The sequence below is a fragment of the Solanum tuberosum genome, unplaced genomic scaffold (genome assembly GCF_000226075.1).
Source record: "Solanum tuberosum cultivar DM 1-3 516 R44 unplaced genomic scaffold, SolTub_3.0 scf00734, whole genome shotgun sequence".
Lineage (NCBI taxonomy): Eukaryota > Viridiplantae > Streptophyta > Magnoliopsida > Solanales > Solanaceae > Solanum > Solanum tuberosum.
Window position 1 is genome coordinate 122139 of NW_006239648.1, and position 12985 is coordinate 135123.

General features: G+C 33.2%; 4 protein-coding genes across 13 annotated transcripts in view; 1 reads left to right on the top strand and 3 right to left on the bottom strand.

Moving 5' to 3' along the window:
• Positions 1-7900, top strand: part of LOC102597082 (TMV resistance protein N-like) — a 15149-nt gene extending 7249 nt beyond the window's left edge. The window contains exons 4-6 of one of the 10 annotated variants that reach the window (XM_015305281.1): positions 4994-5713; positions 6560-7586; positions 7687-7900. In XM_015305281.1, the coding sequence (XP_015160767.1) occupies positions 4994-5713; positions 6560-7435 (1596 nt within the window). In that variant the 3' untranslated portion in view covers positions 7436-7586; positions 7687-7900. Of the gene's footprint in view, positions 1-4993; positions 7602-7675 lie in introns of all 10 variants that reach the window. The other 9 variants (XM_015305279.1, XM_006367112.2, XM_006367115.2 and 6 more) reach the window with 9 other exon arrangements.
• The window catches only part of LOC102600145 (8-hydroxygeraniol dehydrogenase-like), a 32643-nt gene extending 22274 nt beyond the window's left edge, over positions 1-10369 (bottom strand). Inside the window, exon 1 of the mRNA XM_006367119.2 lies at positions 10246-10369. Within this exon, the coding sequence (XP_006367181.2) occupies positions 10246-10343 (98 nt within the window). The 5' untranslated portion in view covers positions 10344-10369. The remainder of the gene's footprint in view (positions 1-10245) is intronic.
• LOC102596755 (probable mannitol dehydrogenase) lies at positions 7882-8824 on the bottom strand. Its single transcript, XM_015305285.1, has 3 exons — positions 8734-8824; positions 8253-8406; positions 7882-8100 (listed from the first exon to the last, which is right to left on the bottom strand). The coding sequence occupies exons 1-3, from the start codon at positions 8737-8739 to the stop codon at positions 7898-7900; spliced, it is 363 nt and encodes a 120-aa protein (XP_015160771.1). The 5' UTR covers positions 8740-8824; the 3' UTR covers positions 7882-7897.
• Positions 10370-11980: 1611 nt separating the features above from the next.
• Positions 11981-12985, bottom strand: part of LOC102598492 (8-hydroxygeraniol dehydrogenase-like) — a 4373-nt gene continuing 3368 nt past the window's right edge. Inside the window, exons 4-6 of the mRNA XM_006367116.2 lie at positions 12674-12741; positions 12422-12575; positions 11981-12340 (exon numbers count right to left, since the gene is read on the bottom strand). Of these exons, the coding sequence (XP_006367178.1) occupies positions 12138-12340; positions 12422-12575; positions 12674-12741 (425 nt within the window). The 3' untranslated portion in view covers positions 11981-12137. The remainder of the gene's footprint in view (positions 12341-12421; positions 12576-12673; positions 12742-12985) is intronic.

The following is a 12985-nucleotide window of genomic DNA, read 5'->3' on the forward strand; positions in this document are numbered from 1 at the left end:
AAAAACTTTTGATTGCAATATAAATTGAAAAACATGTATAAGATAAGAAATCAAAACAGATACTCTCAACTTTCAAACTATAAGCATAATAAGAATATGTATTTCTAATGAGTTTAATCAATCATACCTCACAATAATCCCTGCAATTAATTGAGAAACTTTCAATCTATACACCAACATTGAATAGTATGTATATAAAGAATTATATCTATATTTTTGAAAACACTATAAAGTCAATTTTCCTTTTTGCATTATAATATGGATTGCACACAACTTTTATTAAAAAGGAAAGACAAAATTAGGAAAAATAGTAATCAAATAAATTGGAAAAGAAAAATGTAAAATTGAATAAGAGGAAGAGAAGAAAAAATCAGTAGAATATATTTAACCTAAACATAAATAAGGAAGTATGTTGAGTAAAAGAAGAGTAATGCAAAAGTGTGAGCTGATATATGGAGGAAATTGACAAATATAATAATCTGTATTGAATAATGAAAAGCCAACTCTTCGATTTCTACAAATTTTTTATAACTACGACTCAAGATAATATAATTTATTAATTTAATAAATGACATAAATAAATAACATACATTGTACGTATGTGTAGTTAATTGGGTAGTGAAAAAGACTCTTTCTGAAATTATTTTTATTTCTTTAAAGTATTTTTTATCACGCCCCGAGCCTACACCCTGGACGTGGCCGACACTCGAGAACCATTGCTGGCCCCAAGCTAACCTTTGGCCTGGCTTACTTACTCAGTGAAAGACTTTACTCAAGATAAATATACTTTAAAAGAATAAGCTGAACTGCTCAATAATAACTCAGAATGTAATAAATAACATTCACTGCCAAAGTGGAAACTCAAGTCTCAACTTAACTAAAAAGGGAAAGTAAAGACTCATGAACTAACACCAACTAACTTTGTCTATGAAGCCTCTAAACAACTGAGATGGACGTGGGGACAAGACCCACAACATCCAAATGAACTAAAATACTGAAAGCAATAAAAAGGATCATTCGGAAAGCTAGAAGGCTCACCAACTGACTCTGAGTGCTCAGCTGGATCAACGAGGCGTTGGATGCTGATCCTAGTTACATGTGTCTGCATGCATCATAAGAAGATGCAGGCCAACTGGCATCAGTACATTGAATGTACGAGTATGCGAGGGGAATTCTAAAACAAGTCATAAGCTTGAAAGGAACTGAAGAACTTACCTGGCTCAACTCAGCTGAACTGAACTGATTTCAATATAAAGCAGTGTAAATAAAAGCAGTATAAAGAACAACTTTAAAACATGGTTTTCAACTGTGTGTATTAAGAAATACAATAATAACTATGTATGTATGCAAAGATACAATATGAACTCTGTTTGTATATGAAAATACAAATATTTCTGATGTATATAAAAATATAAAATATCGCTGTGGGAGTTTCTCTAACCGACAATCATCACTTAAGAGCTATCGTGATGATACAACGTTTTGCCTCACGCTGCCAAGGCCGTCCTATACCTTGTTGGGGTATAAAACCTGAACTACTAAGTGGATCCACTAGTTTTATGCTAAAAAAGTACTAAAGGAATTATCTAAAAAGTATGACCCTTTTCTACCCATGATGGCTACATGGTTTATGGCGGCTCATAGTTTTCTGAACTCTCCCCCATATCGGTGCTCAATACTACTCCTAAATTATACTAGCTCTTTATGTTTAAAAACATAACTTCTTTCTGTGGTTTGAGATAATTGCTCAAAACTTAGCTCAAAGGCTATCTCAGAAATCTCAATTTCCTCTATTGCTTAATTGTGAAAGCATTTACTCTTTACTGAAAACTAGCTCAAAGGCTCTTTTTGGAAATCAAAGTTTCCTTTGTTGCTCAAATGTGATAACATTTACTCTTTAACTGAAAACTAGCTCAAAGGCTCTTTTGAAAATCAAGGTTTCCTTTCTTCTTTAAATGTGAAAAACGTTTACTCTTTGGGAATACATAGTCCCGATATATTCTTTTGAAGAAATGAACTTCAAACTTTACTCTTTACTCAACACAAAACTCAAGTCTTGAAACAAAGTTAAAACGTTTGTGAAAGACTTTTGGAAAACTCTAAGAACTTCTCTTGACTTGACTCTTAACTTCTCTTGACTTGGATCTTAACTTCTCTTGACTTGGATCTTAACTTTTCTTAACTTGACTCTTAACTTTCCTTGAATTGAATTAGATTCAAGGATTGTGATTTGTGATAGGGAAGATCTCATGATGTTTAGGAGTGATTTTAGATAGCTAAACATGAGAAAAGATCAAGAAATCACTGCGAGGAAACTGGTCCGCGATGCGAAGGTGTATTTAAATTTTTGGTCGCGAAAATAATTTTTGGGGCAGAACGGTCCGTGACCGCTCTTCGACACGAGGAAGGATTTTCCAAATCTGAGGAACAGGTCCGCGACGCGGACCTGGTACCCAGATTCTGCCGACTCGTTCCTTCTTCATTTTCTAGCCCCAATTCGCCTAAACTCGGTTCTTTTTCTCCATATCTCTTTAAATTCAGGTACCCACAACATATACACAAGAATCTAACTCAAAGCAACTCTAATAATTGATCTTAAACTCTCAAGAACTCCTCAATCTCATCCCAAATTCAAGAACAAAAGCAATTCAAGAATACAACTTATGAACATCAAATTCTCAATCTTTTTTAGGACAAAATTACACTGAATAAAACATGTTTGGCGTGTGGGTGAACGAACCCAACGCTGTGTGGACTCACATACCTCAAGGGATCACCCCTTGACGAAATCCACGAGCCTAGTTTCAAGAACTTGATGATTCCTTGCTCCTTCTCCGCTTCTTTTCTCTTCTCTCATAATCCTAACTTGTTTCTCAAAAGCGTAAACTGAATCCAATCAGTTTAGACTCCAACTTAATTACCAAAAACGAAATTAATTAATTGAGTGGTGAAAAGACCATAATGTCCTTCTAAAATCCGGATTGGACTTTCCTTATCCAAACAACCCAACTTTCAATGGGTATATCTCACTCATACGAACTCGGAATTGCTCAAACTCGACGGCGTTGGAAAGATTATTCCAAGATATTTCCTACGATATCAGGAAGCACACCTAACTCATTCTGAGCTAAAAGTTATGGTCGTTTGAAGTTGACCAAAAACTCAAACTTAACTTGACCATTTTTCCAGATTTTTATTATTTCCAAAAATCACTCTTTCTAATTCTAGCTTTTGTTAGTTCTTTCAATTTGCGAGATGTTATATTTTTGAAATTATAATATTAGTGCTATAGAAAATCATATAAAGTCATAAGCTACTGCAAGTTTTTAGAGTAATTATTTTATTAAATTATATACCTATTATTTATTTTTAATTATTTATAATCATTCTGGAAATGTAGAAACTAATTTTGAAAAGCTTGTAAAATGAGAGAAATTATTATTTCCTATCATTATTTTAGCTATTATTAACATTTAGTATGACAACATTTAAAAAGTAGTCTCCTTTAAATGTTCATTGTTTTTAAATTAATGTATAGAAGAATTTGATATGTTTTGACGTTTTGTTTATCTAAACATGTAGAATTTTGTTTTGAACCTGAAACATGTCATTAAGCATTGGGTGAATGTTATAATTTTATTTTTACTATTTAATTAATTAAATAATTTAATACCTTTTAATATAATGAAGGATATATATATTATGATGATATGATATGATGATTAAATTAAATATACATGTAGATTATAGATGATAAATATTATTAGATTAGATTTTTTAATTAGGAATTAATCTAAGGAAGTGAAAAATTCATTAACATTTTTATTAAAATGATACAATTTAATATTTAAATTAAATAATTAAATGTTTTTATAACATTTTAATTTATAGTAGGGATAAAATCATAATTCAACATTAACTCTTTTTGTTTATATATGTGATGATTAAATTAAATATACATATAGATTATAAATGATAAATATTATTAAATTAGATATTTTAATGAGGAGTTAATTTAAGGAAGTGCAAAAGTCATTAACATTTTAATTAAAATTATACTATTTAAAATTAAATAATTAAATGTTTTTATAACATTTTAATTTATAATAGGGATAAAATCGTAATTCAACTTTTAACTTTTTTTGTTCCCACTTATAGTAATACTAGTTTTTTGACACGTGCGTTGCACGTGATTACGAATTTCAAAAATATATGTTATAGTAAATAGTAGTGCTTATTTAAGCGAAGATTTGAATAATAAGCTTAGCAAAAAATAATATTACAAATTCTTTTGTGAATGTTCAATTTGGATCGTCACATATATTTCTTATTCATGCAAAGTTATGAAAATGGTCAATGAAAAGTTTTATTAGTTAAATGTAATTATGTATATATTTATTTCAATTTGATGAAGTTTATCTAAGTAGTCTTATCTCACTAATATTACCTTATAGACAATATTTGTTTTGTATTTTTCTTGTCATCTAACCAGATGTGCTTTGCATGTGTATTCTACATTAAATTGTTTAGATGTCATATGAACATGTGAAGAGAACAACTACATTTTATATATTCACATATTTTCAAATTTGTTGTGAGTTTTTTTTTTTGTTTAAAAAAAGAACTCGGAACATTTTAAAATAATATATTTTGAAGTTAGAAGATCTCGTTAACTTGATAATACATTTGTGACATATATAAATAAATAATAAAAATTAAACTAATACAAACTTCACTCTTTGGAAAAATCACAACCCTTTGAAAGAAGTCATAACTTATCGGAATAGTCACAACTCATCGAAAAAGTCACAACCTAAGTTAGGGATATTATAGTAATTTAACATTCAAGTTAGGAGTTCATGCTTTTAAAGTAATATATAATGATGATGATGATGATGACTGGAACGTGCATTGCATGTTTATCCCAAAATACTTTATATAAATTTTGTATTGCTAAATTCATTTACTATCACTCTTTCTGTGTTTTGAATAGCTGCAACAATTTCTGTCTCTACGAAGGATAGATCTGAGTCGCTCTGAAAGCCTGAAGAGAACACCAGATTTCAAGGGGATGCCAAATTTGGAATATTTGTATCTATATAAATGTAAAAGTCTTGAAGAAGTTCATCATTCCCTGAAGTATTGCAAAAAACTCATTGAGTTAAATTTGTCTCATTGTGAAACGCTTGAGAGGTTTCCATATGTTAATGTGGAATCTCTTGAATTCTTGAATCTATATTTCTGCTCTAGTTTACAGAAATTTCCTGAAATCCATGGAAGGATGACTGCCATAAAGATTATCACGTCATACTCTGGGATAAGGGAACTGCCATTATATTTCTTTGATCACCAACCTCATCCTATAGAGCTACATTTGGATGGCATGGAAAACCTTGTATCTCTTCCAAGCAGCATTTGTAAGATGAAAGGCTTGGTGGAGCTATATGTGCCGAATTGGTCAAAACTTGAAAGCTTGCCAGAAGAGATAGGTGATTTAGAAAACTTGGAGGAGCTTGATGCCAGCTATACTCTAATCTCACGTCCTCCGTCTTCCATTGTCCGGTTGAACAAGCTTAAAAGTTTGTGTTTTCAAAAAAGAAAATCAGAAGATAGAGTGTACTTTGTGTTCCCTCTGGTGAATGAAGGGTTAGTCTCATTGGAATCTCTGTATCTCAGTTACTGCAATATAATAGATGGAGGACTTCCGGAAGACATTGGATCCTTATCCTCTTTGAAAAAGTTGAAACTCAATAGAAATAATTTTGAGCATTTGCCTCAAAGCATATCCAAACTTGGTGCTCTTGAATACTTGGACTTATCAGGTTGCAAGAGGCTTACACAGCTGCCAGAAGACATTGGATGTTTATCCTCTTTGAAAGAGTTGCATCTCAGTGGAAATAATTTTGAGCATTTGCCTCAAAGCATATCCAAACTTGGTGCTCTTGAATACTTGGACTTATCAGGTTGCAAGAGGCTTACACAGCTGCCAGAAGACATTGGATGTTTATCCTCTTTGAAAGAGTTGCATCTCAGTGGAAATAATTTTGAGCATTTGCCTCAAAGCATATCCAAACTTGGTGCTCTTGAATACTTGGACTTATCAGGTTGCAAGAGGCTTACACAGCTGCCAGAAGACATTGGATCCTTATCCTCTTTGGAAGAGTTGAAACTCAATAGAAATAATTTTGAGCATTTGCCTCAAAGCATATCCAAACTTCGTGCTCTTGAATACTTGGACTTATCATATTGCAAGAGACTTACACAGCTGCCAGAAGACATTGGATGTTTATCCTCTTTGAAAGAGTTGCATCTCAGTGGAAATAATTTTAAGCATTTGCCTCAAAGCATATCCAAACTTCGTGCTCTTGAATACTTGGACTTATCATATTGCAAGAGACTTACACAGCTGCCAGAAGACATTGGATGTTTATCCTCTTTGAAAGAGTTGGATCTCCGTGGAAATAATTTTACGCATTTGCCTCGTAGCATAGCCCAACTTGGTGTTCTTCAAACCTTGGAATTATCAGATTGCGAGAGACTTACACAGCTGCCAGAAGACATTGGATCCTTATCCTCTTTGAAAAAGTTGAAACTCAATAGAAATAATTTTGAGCATTTGCCTCAAAGCATATCCAAACTTCGTGCTCTTGAATACTTGGACTTATCATATTGCAAGAGACTTACACAGCTGCCAGAAGACATTGGATGTTTATCCTCTTTGAAAGAGTTGGATCTCCGTGGAAATAATTTTACGCATTTGCCTCGTAGCATAGCCCAACTTGGTGTTCTTCAAACCTTGGAATTATCAGATTGCGAGAAGCTTACACAGCTGCCAGAATTTCCACAGAAATTACATGCAATATATGCAGATTGGAGCAATGATTCATTTTGTAATTCGGTGTTTCAGAATATCTCATCATTGCAGCATGACATCTTTTCTTCAGATTCCTTGTCACTAAGAGTGTTTGGGAGTTGTATGTTTCATATCCCAAGTTGGTTCGACTATCAGGGAATGGGCCCAAGTGTATCATTCAATTTGCCTGAGAATTGGTATGTAAGTGATAACTTCTTGGGATTTGCTGTATGTTATTCTGGCGAACTAATTAATTACACCAAAGCTCATTTGATTCCCTTATGTGATGATGGGATGTCGTCGATGACCCAAGAATTTGCCTTATCCAACAATTCAGAATATTCTGATGAATGTAATTTTAATTTTTTGTTTGTACCTTTTGGTGGCTTATGGGATGCATCTAATGCAAATGAAAAAACACCAAATGACTATGGGTGCATTAAATTAGATTTTGGAGAAAAGATGAAATTTGGAGTTCGTTTGTTGTATAAAGAGAATCTGAGAGCAGAGATGAAGAAGAGGCCAGTTGCTCTTGCTTCTAAGAAACTCTTGCGGCTCTTTCCCACAAGCTCGGGATTATAGATTAAATATAGTTAGGTATATAACTCATGAAATTGTGTTCTCTGTTTATATATAAATTATTTCTTCTCATTCTTTCTTCTATTGGCAATAGGTGATGTACGTATCAGTAATCAGCAGCGAGTTTTGGGGACACTGCCTATGAAGGGAACATGTACGTACAATTTGGGTATGCAAAAATTCATTCTTTTTATACTTCACTAGGGATAAATATAATCACATTTTCCATTTCCTGACAAATAGATAAATTGCAGAAGCTTTGGAATCCAATGGAGCTCAAATAATTTCTCCCCAACCATCAAGTTATACTGAAGTTGCATAGTCTCCGTTGATATCTACTGTAAAATGTTACATTCTTATTCTATTTTAATAAGTGCAAGAAACACATTTCATTATTCATCTCTGAAATTAATGTAATCTAATTAGCAAAGAAACACTGCTATATAATTGAACCCCTCCCTATCCTCATTTCTTGTTCAATGTATTGCCAATGTCGAGCACAAAAAGATATTTCACATCCGATTTCAGAAGACGTTCCAACGCTGTGTTCACATAGTCCATTGGCACAACTTCAATATCTGGTGTTATGTTATGCTTTGCCGCGAAATCCAGCATTTCTTGAGTCTCTTTCATCTCTCCTATGCAACTTCCAGCCACTAGCTTCCTTCCTGTTTTCCACATTATACATACAAACTTTAGTCTAAAAAAAGACACCCAGGTGCACTAAGCTTCTGCTATGCGCAGAGTCCCAGGAAGGACCACATTACATTATGTATACTTTAGTTAGAACTTTATTATTTGAAATCTTGCATTTGCTTACCCATAAGTAGAGGAAACACAGGCAACTCCACCGGTTTTTCTGGTGCACCAACCATAACAAGCTTACCATGAGAATTCATCAACATAAGCAATGGAAGAATAGGGTGCACCGCCAAAACAGTGTCGATAATCCCATCCAATGTGTTCATTGCAGCCTGTTCGTATATAAATAAACGAATAAACAAAAGGTTAGCCCCCATTCTTGTGTTTAAATTGTTAAACTGGCATAACAACTTAATTAAGCTTTTAAATGACATTGTCACACACTTCAACACGGAACCAGAGCAAGCAGAGGTCGTGAGTTCAAAAACCTCAACACCACCATTGTCAACAAAAATAAAAAAAATCATGTGCTTTACTCATGAAAAAGAACAGGCAGAGGTGTGTTGAAGATACAACTAAATAAAAATGCTCTCTCAAACAGATTAAACATTCAGATAAGATGATCACAGAGTTCAATGATAACGAGTTATTATATTCACCTTCATCTGCTCAGGATTGCGACTGATCAAGAAAGAATCTGCGCCCAAACGCTCAATTTCTTTTTGCTTCTTATTAGCAGATGTACTAATGACAAGTCACTTTGGTTCCGAATGCCTTAGCAAACTTAACAGCCTTATGTCCGAGCCCTCCAAGACCAACAATACCAATGTGCATTACAGGCTTATCAAGTCCAAAATATTTCAAAGGACTATAAGTAGTAATTCCAGCACATAACAGGGGCGTAGCGTCCATCGACAAGTTTTCAGGCCACCGTACTACAAAATGCTCATCGGATACCATCATGTCGGAGTAACCTCCAAACGTGAGGGTTCCATCTAAGCTAAAGCCGTTGTATGTAGGAATCTGACGAGGGCAGTAATTCTTGAGATCAACGCTACAATTCTCACATTTTCGACATGATCCTACCATACATCCAGCACCTACTTTGTTTCCAACCTTTCTACACAAATTCCGCTAATTTTTACTCCCTATGTCCCAGTTTATATGACTTACTTTCCTTTTTAGTCCGTCCCAAATAGAAATGACACATTTTTATATTAACTAACAACTTAACTTTAAAATGTTCATTTTACCCTTTATAGCCATACAAATTTCTACATTCGTTTTAAAACCACAAGTTTTAAAAGTCTTTCTTTTTGTCTTAAAATTCATGCCAAGTCAAACTAACTCTTATAAAATAGGACGGAGGGAGAGTAACATGTCCCAACAACTTAGGATTTACTGAGGTATCAAGAGCTCAAAATGGCCAATTATAGACTAAGAATCAAATCAGGATTGCTTTCAAATCCAAAATATAATGTGAAAAATTGAAAAGATATAGAGAAAAGGAAAACTAGCCAGTAAATGTTCTTCACCGAAAAACTACTTATGATATACAGTGGATGTTGAATCCTGTTAGCTTCTTTGTGCCTTAATATTTTTGAATCTTGTTAGTAAAAATTCTAGTTAATATTTTTGGATCTGAATTTTTTTAAACCAAAAATAAAAGAACAAACTAATTTACCTAGGCACCATGGGGTACTTGCTATTTCCCCATTCATTCTTGAGTTGATGAAGATCAGAATGACAAATTCCACAAATAACTTTAAATTGCACATCTTTTTCACCTGTCACTCTGCACCCATTAACACAAAATGATCATCATTAAATTTACAATAAAACAACAACAACAAATTCAGTATAATCATACGAGTGGGTCAGAGAAACGTAGTGTCACTAGCAAAAAATGATTATTTTAGAGGCAGTTGCGAGTGACAATTACATTTTGGCACTCTTTGTAAATGTCGTCAGAGCCTATAACAACATTGTATTCAATAACAAATACTGATAAATATTTCAACACTCTTTGTTAATTGACATATTTAGTGCAACTAAAAACCATTTTTATTATAGCATATGTACGCAGATGTTACCCTACCTTACCTTATAGAGAGTTTGTTTCCGATAGAAATGAAAAACACATCATCAAAATTAAAAATAATAATTTGTACCTTCTTGAAAAATTGAAAGGAGAAAGAACTCCAGAAGTGTCTCTAGTTTCCCATCCAAATGCCTTAATTGGATGTTCATTTTCAAATGATTTTGCCATTTTTTTGGTTTGAAAAATTAAAATATTTATGTAGTGTATAAATTATAATAGAGAAAAATGTAGAACAATATGGATGATACAAAATTGATTATGTTATGATCCATATTTATAGGATTTTGAGTGAAAAATTTGTGACGTTATCGATGAGGTGTAACAACTAATGACTTACTTAACAAATTGGATTTTGACTTCTTTTTTGTGGTCGATAGGTGTAGAGTCCTACTTTGCAGGACTTTTAAAAAAAGGTTTCACACTTTTTTTTATTCTGAATCTATCTAGAGTTTGAAGTTTACGAGTTTTAAAAATATTCTTCTTTTTAATATTATAATGTATTTAGTGAAATCTTATAATGAGGTCCACGAAAGTCGAAAAATGGAGTGTATACAAATCAGCTTAATCTTAATTTCCATGTAGAGGTAGAGAGATTGTTTTTGAAGGATCATTGACTCAAAAGCTATATATCAGTAGGTATGAAAAAAGGAAAACGACAATTCTTCCGTTAAGGTGAGAGCTCTCTTCCCATGACAAGCACTACCTCACCCCTTGCTATGCAACCGTTGTCTTTTATCTGGATGTCAAAAATAGACGTGTGTACGCTACATGGAAAAAGTTGTCAAGCATTGAATGAAGGGAGTTGGGAGGGTCGGAAAGGTTGTGTAAACAAAGCAACTGATATAAAAACAATGACAATTACAAAATAGTGCGATAACTTAAACACAATATGTAAGTTAATTATTTTTTTCCTTAAATTGCCCCAAAAAAAAGGCTCTTGGAAAGCTTTCCAAACGTGAAAAACTTAAAGTTAATATTAGTGGCTAAAGAATATCCACGTAGATAATGTGAAAGTATAATTAAAAGAAAATAAAAACATCAAAGTGTGAAATTTGGACCAATTAATAATTGCAGTTTCCGACTTATTCCCACTACATTTTTATCGAGTTGTTTTCCTTTTTCCCTCTGCTTTTTGTTTTCTTTTTTCGTCTTTTTATTTGGAAGGTATAATTTTAAAAATTATATACAAATAAGTTTTTATCGTTGGGGGTTTTACCACACTCATGTTTGGTATTTAAAATGTACATTATTTACGCAAATTTCTTTTTTTATAAGAAAATCTTTGTCTGCATTATTATTTACATCAAATCAAATTAATTAACTTTAGCAATTAAAAATTGAAGTGAGAACATATATTACGTAATCATGATTAAAGATTAATTTGGTATATAATAAACGCTTAACTTTTACTCATTGATTTGTCAGGCACTACACAAATTTACCACATAATTATCTAAGTAATATGTATTTTTATCTTGTTTTTTTGAATAAATTAAAGTTAAAATAATTTATTGATTTGCTATAAAAACATAGTGCGGCTAAGTATTTACCATAATTTAGCCAAACTTAACAATTTGATATTTCTTATTCCTATTAAAAAAAATCCATTGGCATTATAGATATTGTTTATTGCATTTTGCTCTGCCCACTAAAGGATAGTTATACGCATACATTAAGAAAGTCGATATGTGCTACGACAAAACTATACTTGTTAATTTAGAGGCAAAAATTTAATCGTACTCGTGCTATGACTTAATCATGATAAATCAGTATAGTTTGATGTAAACGCCATATGCAAATAAGTATACTAGAAAACACAATATCATATTTATTCTCTTAACTCCTTATTCCTTTTGATACACAAAACATAAGAAATAAACTAAACAACAAAACGTACAAGCTTAATACAAAATCATAACCCTATAGCACACTCATTTTCTTGACCAAAATGTCCCCCTCATCTCAACTCTTGTTCAATGTGTTGCCAATGCCAAGCACAAAACGATACTTCACGTCCGATTTCAAAAGGCGTTCCAATGTTGTATTCACGTAGTCCATTGGCACAACTTCAACATCTGGCGTTATGTTATGCTTTGCCGCGGAATCTACCGTCTCTTGCGTCTCCTTCATCCCTCCTATCGCGCTCCCCGCCACTAGCTTCCTTCCTATTACACACATTATATTAAACATACGTATCAAATATTAAAAAATGTATATACAAATCGTCGATTTATAACCAAACGTACCTAAAAGCAGGGGAAATACAGGCAACTCTAGTGGTTTTTTAGGGGCACCAACCATCACTAGCTTCCCATGAGTTTTCAACAAATTAATCAATGGAAGAAGAGGGTGAATCGCGGATACAGTATTGATGATGCCATCTAGTGACCCCGCTGCACCCTGCTCGTATTTAATATACAAACGAAAATTAGTATTATTCGTAAGTCACACCTATGTTATAAATTTGAAATTGAAACAGAGTTGATTGATTGATCGACCTGCATTTGGTCAGGGTCACGACTGACCAAAAACGAGTCTGCCCCTAAACGATTGTCACGCCCCGAGCCTACACCCTGGGCGGGACCGGCACCCGGAGACCATTTCTGGCCCCAAGCGAACCCTTGGCCTGGCTTTCTTAACTCAGCGGAAACCTCAACAGAATAACTCAATGCAATGCAATATTACAAAACAACTTAACTTATAAAATATGGCCATAAAGGCAACTCGAATCTCAAAATAGAATATTTACATATATATATAGATGAGAGACTCAAAACTAACTGACTGACTGTCTGTCTATGAAGCCTCTA

Bases quoted from the DNA above. Each gene is read 5' to 3' on its own strand.
- LOC102596755 (XM_015305285.1), bottom strand. The intron at 8,101-8,252 runs GTAAGCAAATGC...TGTGGAAAACAG, and splicing joins TGTGTTTCCTCTACTTATGG to GAAGGAAGCTAGTGGCTGGA.